At 42.2% G+C, this 13,836-nt stretch overlaps 1 protein-coding gene across 9 annotated transcripts in view; it reads left to right on the top strand.

Annotated features, from left to right (window-relative positions):
* Nucleotides 1–13,836, top strand: part of LOC146317867 (receptor-type tyrosine-protein phosphatase mu) — a 237,728-nt gene that overhangs the window by 112,319 nt on the left and 111,573 nt on the right. For all 9 annotated transcript variants that reach the window (XM_084733216.1, XM_084733221.1, XM_084733218.1 and 6 more), the window contains exon 8: nucleotides 13,096–13,404. In XM_084733216.1, the coding sequence (XP_084589342.1) occupies nucleotides 13,096–13,404 (309 nt within the window). The remainder of the gene's footprint in view (nucleotides 1–13,095; nucleotides 13,405–13,836) is intronic.

Here is a 13,836-nt window from a genome sequence, read left to right as displayed (position 1 = left end):
GGTGTGCAGGAAGGTTATAGGAGGACCACAATAAAAGTCTTTTTATCACAGGCAGTTGGAAGTAGAATGGCGAATTGTGTTCCATGATATTGGCTCCACAAAAGGCAAATTGTGTTCTTCTCAAGGACACTTCTTCAAACAACTGCTGCTGGAAAGGAGAGAGACGCAGAGTGGGAGAGACTCTGCATTTATAGCCGTTTCACTATTATTATTTCCCACATCTCCATCACTCCATCCATCTATCCCCCAAACACGAAGGAATGGAGACTCTGGGAACAGATGTGCACAAATGATCCTCTGGTGACATCCATGTAAACTTAGTCTCTTCTTACTGCCTCTTCAGCTTCTCACAAACAATTATCATCGGGGTTGTTTGTAACCTCAACTCTTAAGTCTCAAGAGAATCATAAATAGCTGTAGTTTAGTCAAGTCATTTTTTTTCTGCTGTTTTTAAATTTGAACTGAAATGCTTCTCAAGGTCTTTAAATGTTTCTATTCTTCGTGTTTAATTATTCATGGCCTATCTGCTGTAATTTTTGTCACAGATTTTCTCCATCCTTTTGCTGAATTATAGATGTCCCATTCCCCTTGCTAGGCGTCCAGGAAGCACTCATTCAGTCTGGTTGTATAACTCTAACTCAAGAACATTTGTGCGTCTCCTCCTCGACTAAAGGACAGGAATGTCAGAGAGGCTGCGATTTATATCCTGTATTCTCCCACCTAGATAGCGACATCTTAGATCTCATATATCTCCTAAGTAGGTGGCTCAGAAATCGTAGCGACCATTTCACAAAGTCAAGCGCCTCACTTTGATTTACACTCTGGGTAACACCCTGAGTTGAGTGCGACACATGCAGGTTTTTTGGCGACAAATGACAATGCCACAACGGGCCATCTGGGGAGTGTTGAAGTTGAAGAATCACCTTGGTAACCTCCCACTGCTCCTGTAGAGATTGCGTCCCTGTCGGTAAATGAGAGCTTGTGTTCTTCCTGTTTGTAAGCCCTATCCACAGGCGTTTTCCCCAGGAACCTGAACACAAAAGACAAAGCCCGGCCTGATAGTAGAGATGGATGTGTGGGCATGTGTATGTGTTAAGACAGATGGGAGAGGAGAGGGGGTCATTCTAGCTGTCACTCTGACCCCAATCACCGCACAGCATATTGGTGGAAACGAAATGAAAGATTGATTTAACCAGTTCCACCTCCGCTGCCTCTGCTCTTTCCATCAACTGGCTGTCCATTTGTTTTCATCCGGTTGGTGGACTCGCGCTTCCCTCCACCTTTTGCCCCCTGAGGAACACTTGCTAGGTTTGTTCTTTTAATCCCCTCTAAATGGTCGGGGGGAAAAAAAGACTACCTACTGAAATTCTATACCCTGTTATTTATTGGGTTATTTATTCCATTTCCAATTTTTAAATGAAATTCTAGGTACTACAATTGACAGGTGACAGGTGCAACTTTTATGACTTGCCACTGCAGATGTTTTATTTTTGAAGCAAGGAGAAAAGAGCTTATTTGTTTCTTGAAAGTCTTAAACAATGGAAATGTCACCTCAACTGCTTCACTATTGTAATCTGCAACACAGTACTTACACTTCATCTCCTCCCCACTAAATGCTACCATCATGATGAATAAACTGCAGAGCCCCTTTTAGCTTCAGTGAGTTTTAAACTACTGCACTGCCTAGGATGATGCAAAACATGATGGTGAGTAAGTAACATTATTAATTCATGAAATTACTGTTTCCATGCAAATATACAGTGTATATATATATATATGGATTATCAGGCATGCTAGTGATTGCACACATGCATGTGTAAGTGGCAGAATATCTATTGATTTTTGTCCATTTAAACTCCTAGAACCAGATCGGTACATTATGCATCAAAAATTACAGCTCTTTTCTACTACTTTTGGGGCCTTTATGCCTGAAGACATGAAAAGAGGATACCGTTGAGGGAGGACATTCAGCAAATGACTGCTGGCGGGAGTGGAATGCACAGCCTCTGCAGAGGACCCACAGCCTCTGCACATGGGGTGAATGCTCCACCAACTGAGCTACCAGGCCACCCGCTCTTCCTATGATTATTACTACCCTGGTATCTCTTTCAGTTAAGTCGAAGACAGTATTATATATATAGCACCAAATAAGGCATGCCCAAACTATTCTATGAGCGGCCATGTGGATGCAGGTTTTAGTTCCTACCAAGCCAGAGCACACAAGGCTCCACTCATTTAATCAACTGATTTCAGTCTTCAAACAGCTGATTAGTCGAGTTCGGTGTGCTGTTGGTTGGATGGAGCGAAAGCCTGAAGCCATTTGGCCCTTTGTGGAATAGTATGGACATGCCTGAGTTGTCTACAATAGGCATTGGACGTCGTCCACGGTGAAAAATTGTGATGGACAGTTATATTGTTGTTTTATCGATGTCTCACATCCCTGTCAGCTGAGCCTTCAACATACATTCCCATGCCGGACTTAAAGGGGTCTTAGTGTCTACATCACATGCCTGTAAATTAGTTGTGTTCAGCCACTGAAGCTAAAGTTAGTTGACATGCTCACAAACAACCGTGCAAATAACAAGGGCACAACTGAAAGAAAGAAAGAAACAAACGGTGGCCCAAAGAAAAGAATCATCACTGCCAAGCATCATGGGTTCACCTAAGTGAGCAGAAACTTCACCTACAACTCCTGCCTTAAAGAAACTCTGAGCGGACACAGAACCTCAAATACAGAAGGCTTGATAAAAAGACTTTTATTGTGGTCCTCCTATAACCTTCCTGCACACCACTAACTCAATCTACCCTGTTTTCTCCGACTGACAAAGGAACAGAAGGCTTTGAAGTTGATGTTACAATGGTAGAGAGCTCAGTAGTCAATGAATGTCAGCTAGCTGATGATCACATCATCCATTTGCCTAAACCTAGCACCAAATCATAACAGAGTTATCTCAGGACAGTTTTCTGACTCTTAATAATCTTCAGACTCTTAATCAACCCAGTAGTTCCCAACAAGAGCAAACGCTAAGATGATTGCGTCGAGGAAAATCTTCCTTGTAACAGGTGGAAGCTTCGATCCTTGATCCCGACTCTTCATTTTATTTTCATTTCCCAAGGGGTGCAGACCAAAATACTTCTGCCAATTGGATGAACAACCAATCAGAGCAATGAAATATGTAGAGCTGAGTGACATGTGTTTTCAGCTCTTTCAAAATACAGCTAAACAGTACACTAAAATGTGTTTCTGAAAATAATTTCATCAGCCTGGTTTATGGCACTCGAAATATATAATGTGACTTTCAAATCTGGACCACTGACAGTCCTTTTCAGTCATTGTATCAAATGAACAATATTGATAAGGCCGTGATTGGCCCAAAGACATCCAGAAGGGTGGAAATTTGTCTGAACTGGAGCATGTCTGCTGGCCAGATGCACGTCCCAGGGCTACAGTCGAACAGTATCATGCATTATATTGTACATATACTTCTGGAATCTGCAGAACATATTTCTCTGATGTCCACTGAGGATAAACATGCTTGAACCCATTTAGAGATCAAGGGAAAAAGGCACTCCTTCTATCTTTAGATCCTGTCTCACAATCATTGATTGCTGTCTGCACTCCCATGGCTGAAGTGCAAATAGGAGCTGGTCGCATCTAATACATCATGACTTTCCTTAGGGCAGACTTGCCAAAATGCTCATTGTAAGCAATAAAAGATCAGGCTATAACAAAGGGAGGAAGCAAAATTACCTATGGGTTCAAAGTGTTCAGCTGCCAGTACAGTATACTTATTCAGAAGTGCTTGTCACATGGTCGAATAGCTTCGGACCCCCCCTGCCCAAAAAACCTTTCTGACATCAGATTAGAGGGTGGCTGTGTCCGACGATTTCTGTAAACCACAGATCCAACTTTCACACCCCTTCACACTGTGATTGGCAGATGTTTGGAGGTGAGAAAGCAAGCAGGGTTTGAACTTCTTTCTGTTGCTCTCATCTTTCATTCTTGACTAAGCTATTTCTGTCAGTTTTCATGTGAACAACTGCGTGCAGCAGTATGAATGTCTTCAAGGAGAGACTGTGTGAAAATGTAGACAGTTATATCCATACTGGGGCAGTGGTGGCCTGAAGCTTTGAGAAGCAAGTATGTGATGCAAGGTTGGTGGTTGAATCTCCTGGACCAGCCAGATAAATCTGGATGGGAAAATGAAAAAGCTTTCCACTTCTCCTAGTGTGGCCGTTCATAGTCTTGTGATAACAGACAATTTGAGATTTAGTCACCTAACAGTCATCTCTAAGACATTTCTAAATACACAGTAGTGCTTGAATGGCAGCAAGAGCAACTGGCAACAAACTTATGCCCCCTACATTTTTTTAGGGGGGCATGTTTTACCAGAAATGATGTTCTCCCCCGTTCTCTTCAGTAGTACCCACACAACTGGGGCTTTTCCATTGGCGCCAAGTCAAAGCATGCCGCCTTGATTTGTATTTCCATTAGCACTTTTAATGCTATGAGCAATGCTGAGTCCTTCTCTGGAGTGGAGCTCAGCGCAGCAGACCTGCCTCCACGCGGCATGTGGTGACATCTCACCAACAGAGGCTAACCCATGACAGCCCCCCCTTCTCCCTGTATGTGTTGCAGAAGCGAATTAGTGCAGGAGACCAAAGAAAAAGAGGTGTTTAAAAGTCTCTGTGTTCAGCTGTCTGTATTTTTGCAGCTCCTAACGGAATCTGGTGGTTTCAAGTTTAGTTTCTCTCCTTTGTTGCTGTTTGTTTGGTCAGATATGAGACTCATGTGACTGTTTCATGTTCAGTTTCATCTCTATAGGAAGTGTGTTAATTCTGATCGTCATAATAAAAGCTTAAAAATAAAAAAGCCACAGGACTTTGTTTGTGAGGAATTTACAGGAAATTAAGTGTTTGCTGGCTGTTTTACATCCACTTGACTCTGGCTTAATTTGTCCTCAAAAGACACACCTTCAAGCTGGTAGGCCTGTTGTCATGGAGATGTAAATCCCTGCTGTGCCAGGTTGACATATCAAGTCAAACTAGGCCAGCTCATATGTATGGAAAAGGGGTAAATGTCATTACCCCAATATGAAGGGCTGACATAAAGACTATGGCAATGGAAGTTTTTTTTTTTAAACGCAGTGAAACCTGGGAGACTGTCCTGAGTGTCTACTGAGCAAAGCATTTCGGCCTTTCAGAGCAACTTTCACAACAACTTGAAACACTTCTGGTGTCTGACATGGTCAAACAACAAGTTGTTCAAACTAGTTCTATTAGAGTATAACCCAACCTTTAAATGCTAGACTACAGTTTTAAAGCAAAAGGTAATTTCTACACACTTACTCCACACAACAAAAAAATTTAATTGACAACGTTTCAGTCACACTTGGATCTTCATCAGATCAGATCAGGAAAATGTGCAGGTGTTAGTCTTACACCTACTTGCAGTATAATTCCTCTCCAGACTACAGTTCTAGCCATAAAATCACACACAGTAAATGTACATTTTGTGTTGGCTTTTCAGGGCAGCATACAGTCAGGTGGTCGATCACAAACAAAGACAAGCACTGACTCGGTCTGACTTGACAGTCTCGAGTCTTGTCATGCATCATCCTCCTGTGCTGGTCTGGTGTATCTTACTTTCCCTCTCACGCTCTCGCTCTTCCTTTTTATTCAGTCCTGTGAGAAGGAAAGGCATTCACCCATTCATCTCCACCCCTACAGCTTCGGGGGGTTCATCAGACAAGGTGGCAGCCCTGCCTGGCCTAGCGCTGGGGCTCATTCTGTGGTTTCAATTCGATCCAGTGTGTTGTAGGCCCCTCCGCCCCTCATCCTCACCCATCATGGCAGTCTCATTTATCATGAGGCCTATAAAGAAGGACTTGATAGAGTGAGGAGCGACCAGCACCATTCAATAAATCCTTGTGATTATCCACGCCTCCAAGGTGTATGGGCAAAGTGTCTGAGTGTGTGTGTGTGTGGCTGTCCTGAACACGTGGGCATTTGTCTCTGACTTTGTAATGGGTGTAGAGGGCGATGTTAGAACACAAGAGGTCCATGTACAGTGCCTTTTAAAGTGCTATCAATTATAACATGTGTACACATGTCAACCCCAAGGCCTGCTTTGACTTGTTGCATTCGATGGCAACAAAAACCTTGGCACTTCCACCCTCCCCCTTCCTCTGTCTTAGCTTCCTTTCTCCAATCGCCCACCCACCCATCCACCCACACATTGACTCCCTCCATATCTCCCTCTTAACCCCCCTCCCTTCTCTTTTTCTCTTCCTCCAGAGGATTGCATAGAGGAGCACTCTAGGAGGGTGATGGAGCTTTGATTGTCGGTTATCAAAAGCTATCATTACGGCTCGCTTCTGCGGGATATGAAAATGATTTCCTAAGTGTAAAACCCATGTCATTACCTCAATGGCCTCAGTGCTATCACTGAGATGTAATAGAAAGAGGCAAACAAATGTGCTCGCCTCCCATGCCCGCCCAGCTCAAACAGAACAGAGTGAATAACACACAGCAATGGAGAGATAAGTGATGGCAATACCAGACCTCGCTGCCTAGAATGGAACACTTTACATGAAAACAGCCCTTTGACCAGGATTTAATCTCCGGCGTTGTCATGTTGTTTTGGTACTGTCTACAACGAAGGCGCCTGCATACGACAAGCCCCGGCTGACATTCTCCAGCAAGGAATCCGACAGTCTACATGCCATCCTGTGAAAGTCGAAGCAGTTTTTCATCTCCGAACAAGACTCCCTCCTCCTTTTCCTCCTCAACCTGAGCGCCGTTTCATCCTGATGAGATAGCAGCCAGGCGGCTCAGGAGCCACATTGACTTGACGGTGGTTTCTAATCATTGGGGAAGTAGTCTTTTCTCCCCCCAACCCCCCTTCCTGGTTCTGTTTGCTGAGCAGGGAGATGGAAGTCTATGCCAGCACCAGGCTTTTCTGCTCTTAATCGATGGTGGATCTGATAAAGATCCTGGCTTTCTGAACGACTCGTGTGCTGCGAAGCCTGAGGAAGATCTGATAAGTAAATCGTTCTTCTGTACATATGGCCAGCAAGATGCTGAGGAACCAGATCTGTGCTGCTGTACAGCCGTATGCGGACACTCCTTTACCCCGTAAACACGCTGGAAAACACACATTGTCCCCCTCATACACCCACACACCACACGCTTGTCTCGCAGTAAAGTGGCTGTGCTCCGGACATGCCCAATTTGTTTCCTTTCATCCAGGACTAATGTCTCGCTCTACCCAGGGGCTAAGTGCACCATTTGAAACCCCCTCTAGGACAGACGGCTGCAACATGCGGTTATTTGTTGTTTTTGTTTCATGTTTGGGGAAATGGTGTTATCACTTCAGCCGCAGTGGCTTGTGTGCGCAGGGCCCATTCAAATTAACAAGAGGCAATAATGGGCTGATAATTTCTAAAAACATTATTTAAATGTCACACTGTAATGACAAAAAAATCACTAATAGTTCTATGTAAATGTCAAATTCAAATTATTCAATTACATCGGCGAGTGCAGGGCAGGTGATAATTTGTCCACCGCTTGGAATACCAATCTGGCTCTCGCTGGAGCTCATTCTGTGTGCCCTGGCATAAGATAGACCTCAGCAATTTCCTGCTCCAAGGGATGCTTTCATAGCCATTATTATAACTCTATTCCACTAGAAATATCTGCCATACTGGAGAGATATTAGAGTCATATTTTCAGTACTTTCACCCCAATGTCGCCCTCAGTGTGTGATAGCTTGTGAGAATTGTAAAAAAAAAACTGGTATGGATTTCAAGAGATAGCCCTGTTATTCCTTGTTGTGATTTGTGCTTGTGCTTTTGATACTGAGCCTCTTACTGCTCAGTCAATAAAACTAAACTAGCAGTCACAGTAGACTGGGGTAATAGGCTCATCTCATCAGCTGTCATTCATGGGCCTATGGGCCTGCTTGAAAATGGCTGCACGGCCTCCATCTATGCACGGAAAGGATTTATAAAAGGATATCAGCCATTCAGCACAACCTGTTCATTTCAGATTAAGTGGGGGAGGAGGGTACAGGGTGTTTTTTTCTTTTTCTCTTGCCTCTTTTCTTCAAAGTCAACCATGACCAGGCTCTGAAATGGATGAGGCACCTTGTTGTTCATGAAAGCAGATGATGTCACTCTGAGTCACGGGGTACAAGTTGTGATTGGGCGTCCGCCACAGATCGTCACATTTTACTGCCTCCCTCAGACAGCTGGCATTTGCACCACAGGGAGCCAATGGGGCAACAAACAATTAGCCATTTCTCCACAAAACTCCAGGGAGCAGCTATAGAACAGTCATAAGAGTTGTTTACTAAATGGCCAATGTCTCTTTATGTACCATTGCTATCACTGTTGGCACAAGCGCAGGTCTTGTTACAATTTAGGTGGGGTCAGTGGTTGAATTCAGCTCTGGACTTATCTATCTGGACGGGGGTGGGGGTCATTATTGATATAAGGTATATCAGCTCAACTTATGTGGATTATCAACATTAAAATACCCTCTGCTCCTGGTCTGGACAGACCAAACTCCATTCCAAAAAGAGGTGTTTTATGATAGGGTCCAGGCCCAGAATTTCATCATTTCAGGAGCAAGGCCACTTGGCCTTTGGTGTTGTCAATTTTTTAACAGCACTAAGGCCAAATACCAGGAAAGCGAGGCTATCAAATAAAACAAGAGTCAAGTCCACAGAAATAATGTAATTAACTTGAGGGTTAAAGATGATTTTATATATACGTGTGTGTGTATATATACATATATATATGTATATATATATTATATTATTATTCTCAAGGTCATTTATTACCACAACATAAGGTTGTACAATGAGAGTTGTGGTTCTTTCACAATACACACAATTCCAACATGTATGTAAATAATGAATTAAATACAGATTGGAATCGAGTAAATAATAGGTAAAGTCATTATTTTGAGATGGGCTACGTAATTTCAAAATAATTCTGAGGGGGGGAACCTTCATGTTTTCTGGAAAATGGTGGGTACTCGTCCTCTCAGTCCCCCAAGGATTTATGCCCAAGAACTACATACAAACATCTTACCGTGTGCCAAAAAACAGATTTAAATTTCTATATGAATAAATATCTGACTCTTCTTATTTCATTTTCCCTTCTTCTATATTTGGCATGGGCTATTTCCCTCCATAATTATATTTTTCATAAGCGACTCCCATTCTTGTTGGCATCTCTCCATTGGCCAGAATTAGGGTGCAGTGGACATTATCTATGATGTTCCACAAAGATGGAAGTGTGACATTCTCCTTGAATGCTCCAGAAATGAGACTTCCTCCAAGCCGCTCGTGCACGTCTGCTTGAGATTCACACTTTGGTGCATTTGTCACTTTGAGAGCATCTGGTTTAATTTGATTTCTGTGCCTGGCCACCCTGCAATTCTCTGTGCTTTTAGTGTAACCGTTGCCTACTGAGTGCGGCCAAAAGATAGTTCCGCAAATAAAGGGGTTTAAACTTCTATTTTCTGGATGGCTTTCCCAACATTGCAACCTATTTGAAGAGGCCTGTTTTCCGTCACCAATTCTTCCCAGTTCATGTATTAGAATCTCTCCTTTTTCCGGTCTAATTACATTGGTTTAAAATGGCAGGTTTATTTGTGAATCATTACATGTATCTCCACATTATAGTTGGCTAGTGGAGAAGAGCTGGCTCACTTAATGTTTCTCATGCTGAATATTTGACTCTCAGATGTCTTACATACCAGTCCCCAACAAAGATTAACATTTCTTTCAAATTTTAACAATCGTTGGAGGTCAGAGACCTGTTATCAAAGATGACACATATTCAAAGGACTACTCCTACACAGCATTGCAGAAAGGTTTCACAAAGAACTTTTATGCGAGCTATAATGCACTCAGCAAGTTAGAATTCAGCTATTGTGTAGATTGTTAGAAAGGCTTATTGGCATACATGTTTTGTCAAGGATGGTAGTGGTATGTTGCATTTTGTCAACCTATGGTGATAATTGCTATTTTTTCCCTGTGGGAAAGCTGTTTTTCCATCTTCCAGATATATCTCTTTTTTCTTTTGGAGCCTTTTGTATATGCTTCATGTACTGTATGCTGCACACTGATATCCCTCTCCCCATCTGTCTTCAGCAGCTCTCCCTCTGTCTCCTTGGGGCCCTTCTAATACTATTTCATCTGCTCTATGAGAGCGCAGGAGACATCACATCCGTTGTTTCTCCTTGTGAGATCTGAAAGTGATCCATCTTTCATTCAACTAGCAGACGCCTTTATTTCTTCTCACAGTGTTTTGTCTTGTACGTTTTCTGTAACGCTACAGAAAACTAGGGGTGTCCCGTATCATATTGTTCACAACATACCCTTAGATTTTTTTTTATTGATGAAAAACAATTCATATCTTGATAATGGCGATTATCCAGCTTGGTGACAGAATGATATCATACAGTTACACAGAGCAACAACAAGCATGGCTGAAAGTGAAAGTAACGGCAGAGGAGTTACTTCTAAAAAGGGAAGCCTCTTCAATAGTATAGAAGTGGTTTGTTTACAAAAACCCATACACTGTAATGTGTAAGTAGGAGAAGGCAAAATACAACAATTATACTTTAAAATAATTTCACCACCTCAAGCAGAAGCAACCAGTTGAGTATGAGGAGAGCCAAAAGTCCCACTTAAAGCTATTGAAAGTTATAAACTTTTAAACAAATACTTTTCAATATTTTGTCATATAGTCAAGAATATTGTTACCACAGAAATACCCTGAAATATCGCAATATTATTTTAGGGCCCTATCACCCACCCCCACACAAAACGTGATCTCAATATGAATTATTCTTGGATATTTTTAAAGGATTGTCAAAAAACTTGATCAGTCAGACAGAGGGCTGGGTGATCATAGAAGAAAATTTATACCAATAAAATGTTTCATATCACTCAATATAATTATTAACAATAATTAATTAACTATTTTTAATGAAGACCAGGAGAAAAAAAGGCTGGTTTTGAATTTAACCACCATACTTTGAATTTAAACCTTTTTATTTATAAAGGCATACAATAGACTTGATAGATTTAACTCTTTAACAGGCATTGTAACTGCATGGTTAATCTTTTTCATGACCAAATTGCTGTAATAAAAACTCCCATATTTCACTCTTTACTGTTATTCCCCTGACTGAATAGTGTCTAATGTCAGTTATATTCACTGGGTGGAAATATTGTAAAAAGATGCTGAGAAAAGAATCTGAAGTTGACTGGTGCAAATCTGCTCTTAAAATAAAATACAATATGACTTCAAGTGACACTTAAGTTGAAGTAAGAAAAGAAATCTTATTTTCTAGACCGCCAAATTATTATATCTTTGTTGAATGGCAAAATCATCACAATGATATTACTGATATTCAGAAAAAAACTGTGTGACTGTCTGGTTGAGTTGCCTGAACCTTTCCATTGTGATAAATCCAACACATCACAATGTCTTTTGTAATTATTTATCTGAAAACTGTTACTGTTGTTGTCCACAGGCAAACATATTATGCCTTGGGATGACTGTGTTGACCACTAAAAAGCTTTCTCTCTGACTTGCTGGCTTGGGAAGTATCAAGATACTATGGTATACGAGAGTATTTAGAAATCACAAGAGTATGATTTTCAGTACCATCATTGTGAATGAACATACTGTAGGAGCTGCAAATGTTTTTTGTTGATGGAAAATAAAAATAACAAATTAAATTAGTAGTGCTCCATTATCAATGGATATGATTCAGGGATGTATTGGATCATGGTTTGCATTTAAATTAAATATTTGATTTTTTTTTTTTTTTTTTTTTTACTGCTATATTGATACATATGACTATTGTTTTATTGCCAAGGACTAGTCAGACATTATTATTCAGTGGGTTTCCCCTGGATAAATAAAATTTGAATGCTGTGTCCTAAATTTAAATTGGTGTCACATCCAAATGTTGCCAACTGTGTCGTTGGTAGATTCTTGCTTGTTTGTCATGTCCTTTTGTGCAGCCTGTAGAAATGAACAGCATGCTGGAGCTCCAGTCCAGTCTCCCACCATGCACCTCCAGAATGTTAAACATGGCTGCCGTGGCTGCCTCTGAATTGCTGGACTGTGTCTCCCGGGGAACGGGGAAATTGAGCCCTGGCTCTTCCTAATAGGTGGTAAAGTGTTAAGTTCCAGAGAAATGGACTGCGAATTTAACCTGGAATGGAAATTGATCCCATTACCTTGTGCTTGGGCTGCTTTCCTCCCGTAGGTAGGAGAGGCAGACACGGAGAGAGAGAGAGAGCAAGAGGGGAAAATAGACGGGGGGGAAGGCAGAGAGAGGAGATGAAGAGAAAGAGAAATAGAAATGGGGGGCCACAGAGAAAAAGAGAGGAAATAGAAAAGGGGAATGGAGGGAGAGGAGATAGAAGGAAGGAGGGAGAGGGGAGAAAATGGAGAAAGTAGAAGAGAAAAAGCAAAAAGACACAGTGTATGTGATTAGAGGTGATAGGATGGCGGTGGGGGTTGTGTCCTGCCTGGATTGACAGGCTGCCTGACTCTGTATCAGTGTGGTGCTAATAGCTGACCGCCACCGGGCCAGATGGAAAAGAGAGAGGGAAAAGGCAGAGGACAAGGTAGAAGGAGCAGAGGAACGGCACGCTCTGAAGGGATGATACACCTCCTGCTGAGGGTTTCCACCAACAGACCTGTGGTGTCTTGGTGTGTGCAGCTGCTGTGAGAGCGAGTTAGCAACGGTGATGGGATGTGGCAATGCTCAGTATCAGGCCAGGGCTTTGAAATTTTAAAATATTTTCTGGAAATATGAATTCCAAACAGAGGAAATGGTTTTTTGAATATGAAAAAAGTATTGACCGGGTGTTATGAAAAAATCTGGTAGTAGATTTTCTTTGACCCAAAGGAAGGCCGCCTTCTCTGTGCCTTGGAATAGACCTCAATAATTCCATTGATTTTATTGAAACTATCTTGCAATACCTGCCATGTCATATGGCCTAATTGATTATCTTGATGTACGCTCACACTCTTCTCTCTCTGTCTGTCCTGCCAGAGCCCATGCACGGCCCGCGAAGGCTAGAAGTGGTGGATATCCAATCTAAGCAGGTGACGGTGCGCTGGGAGCCGCTGGGTTACAATGTGACCCGCTGCCACAGCTACAACCTGACGGTCCAGTACCGCTCCAGGGTGGCCGGCAAGGAGGAGACCCGGGAGGAGGTGTGCTACGACACCCAGAGCCGCGACCCTCAGCACACCATCCACAACTTGACGCCCTTCACCAACCTTAGCGTCAAGCTGGTGCTTCGCAATCCAGAGGGGGTGATGGAGAGCACAGAGCTGGAGGTTCAGACTGATGAGGATGGTAAGCGTGATAAAGGGTTGCTGCCTGTACAGACTGGGCAAGTGTCACACAGGATTTCACTAAAATGGTCCTAGATTAGATATCTTGGAGCAGCGTTCAATAAAATTACAGCAGAACCATAAAGAACTAACCTCACATTACTGAGTGCCAGTGGGAAAGAATTATACATTTTGAATTATACAGTTTGTTAAGGTACTAATCATGTATGGGATATCAATATGGCAATGTGGCATTATCATCTTTCTTTATTATTGAAACGTGTGTGGCATTCGAAATACAGAATCACTCATAATGGAAAAATATCTGATTCTGATGGTGTCAAAGATAAGATATGCGCCAGATTTGACATCCAACAATGCCTTGATTGACGAGTATCCAACATGGATTTCATCATATATGAGTCATAGTTTGAATATCCGGATCTCTGGGTTC

This window comes from Lutjanus erythropterus, chromosome 12 (genome assembly GCF_056507025.1).
Source record: "Lutjanus erythropterus isolate fLutEry1 chromosome 12, fLutEry1.hap2, whole genome shotgun sequence".
NCBI classification, from domain to species: domain Eukaryota; kingdom Metazoa; phylum Chordata; class Actinopteri; order Lutjaniformes; family Lutjanidae; genus Lutjanus; species Lutjanus erythropterus.
Note: the sequence above shows the minus strand (reverse complement) of the source record. Positions and strands in the feature narration are given on the sequence as shown.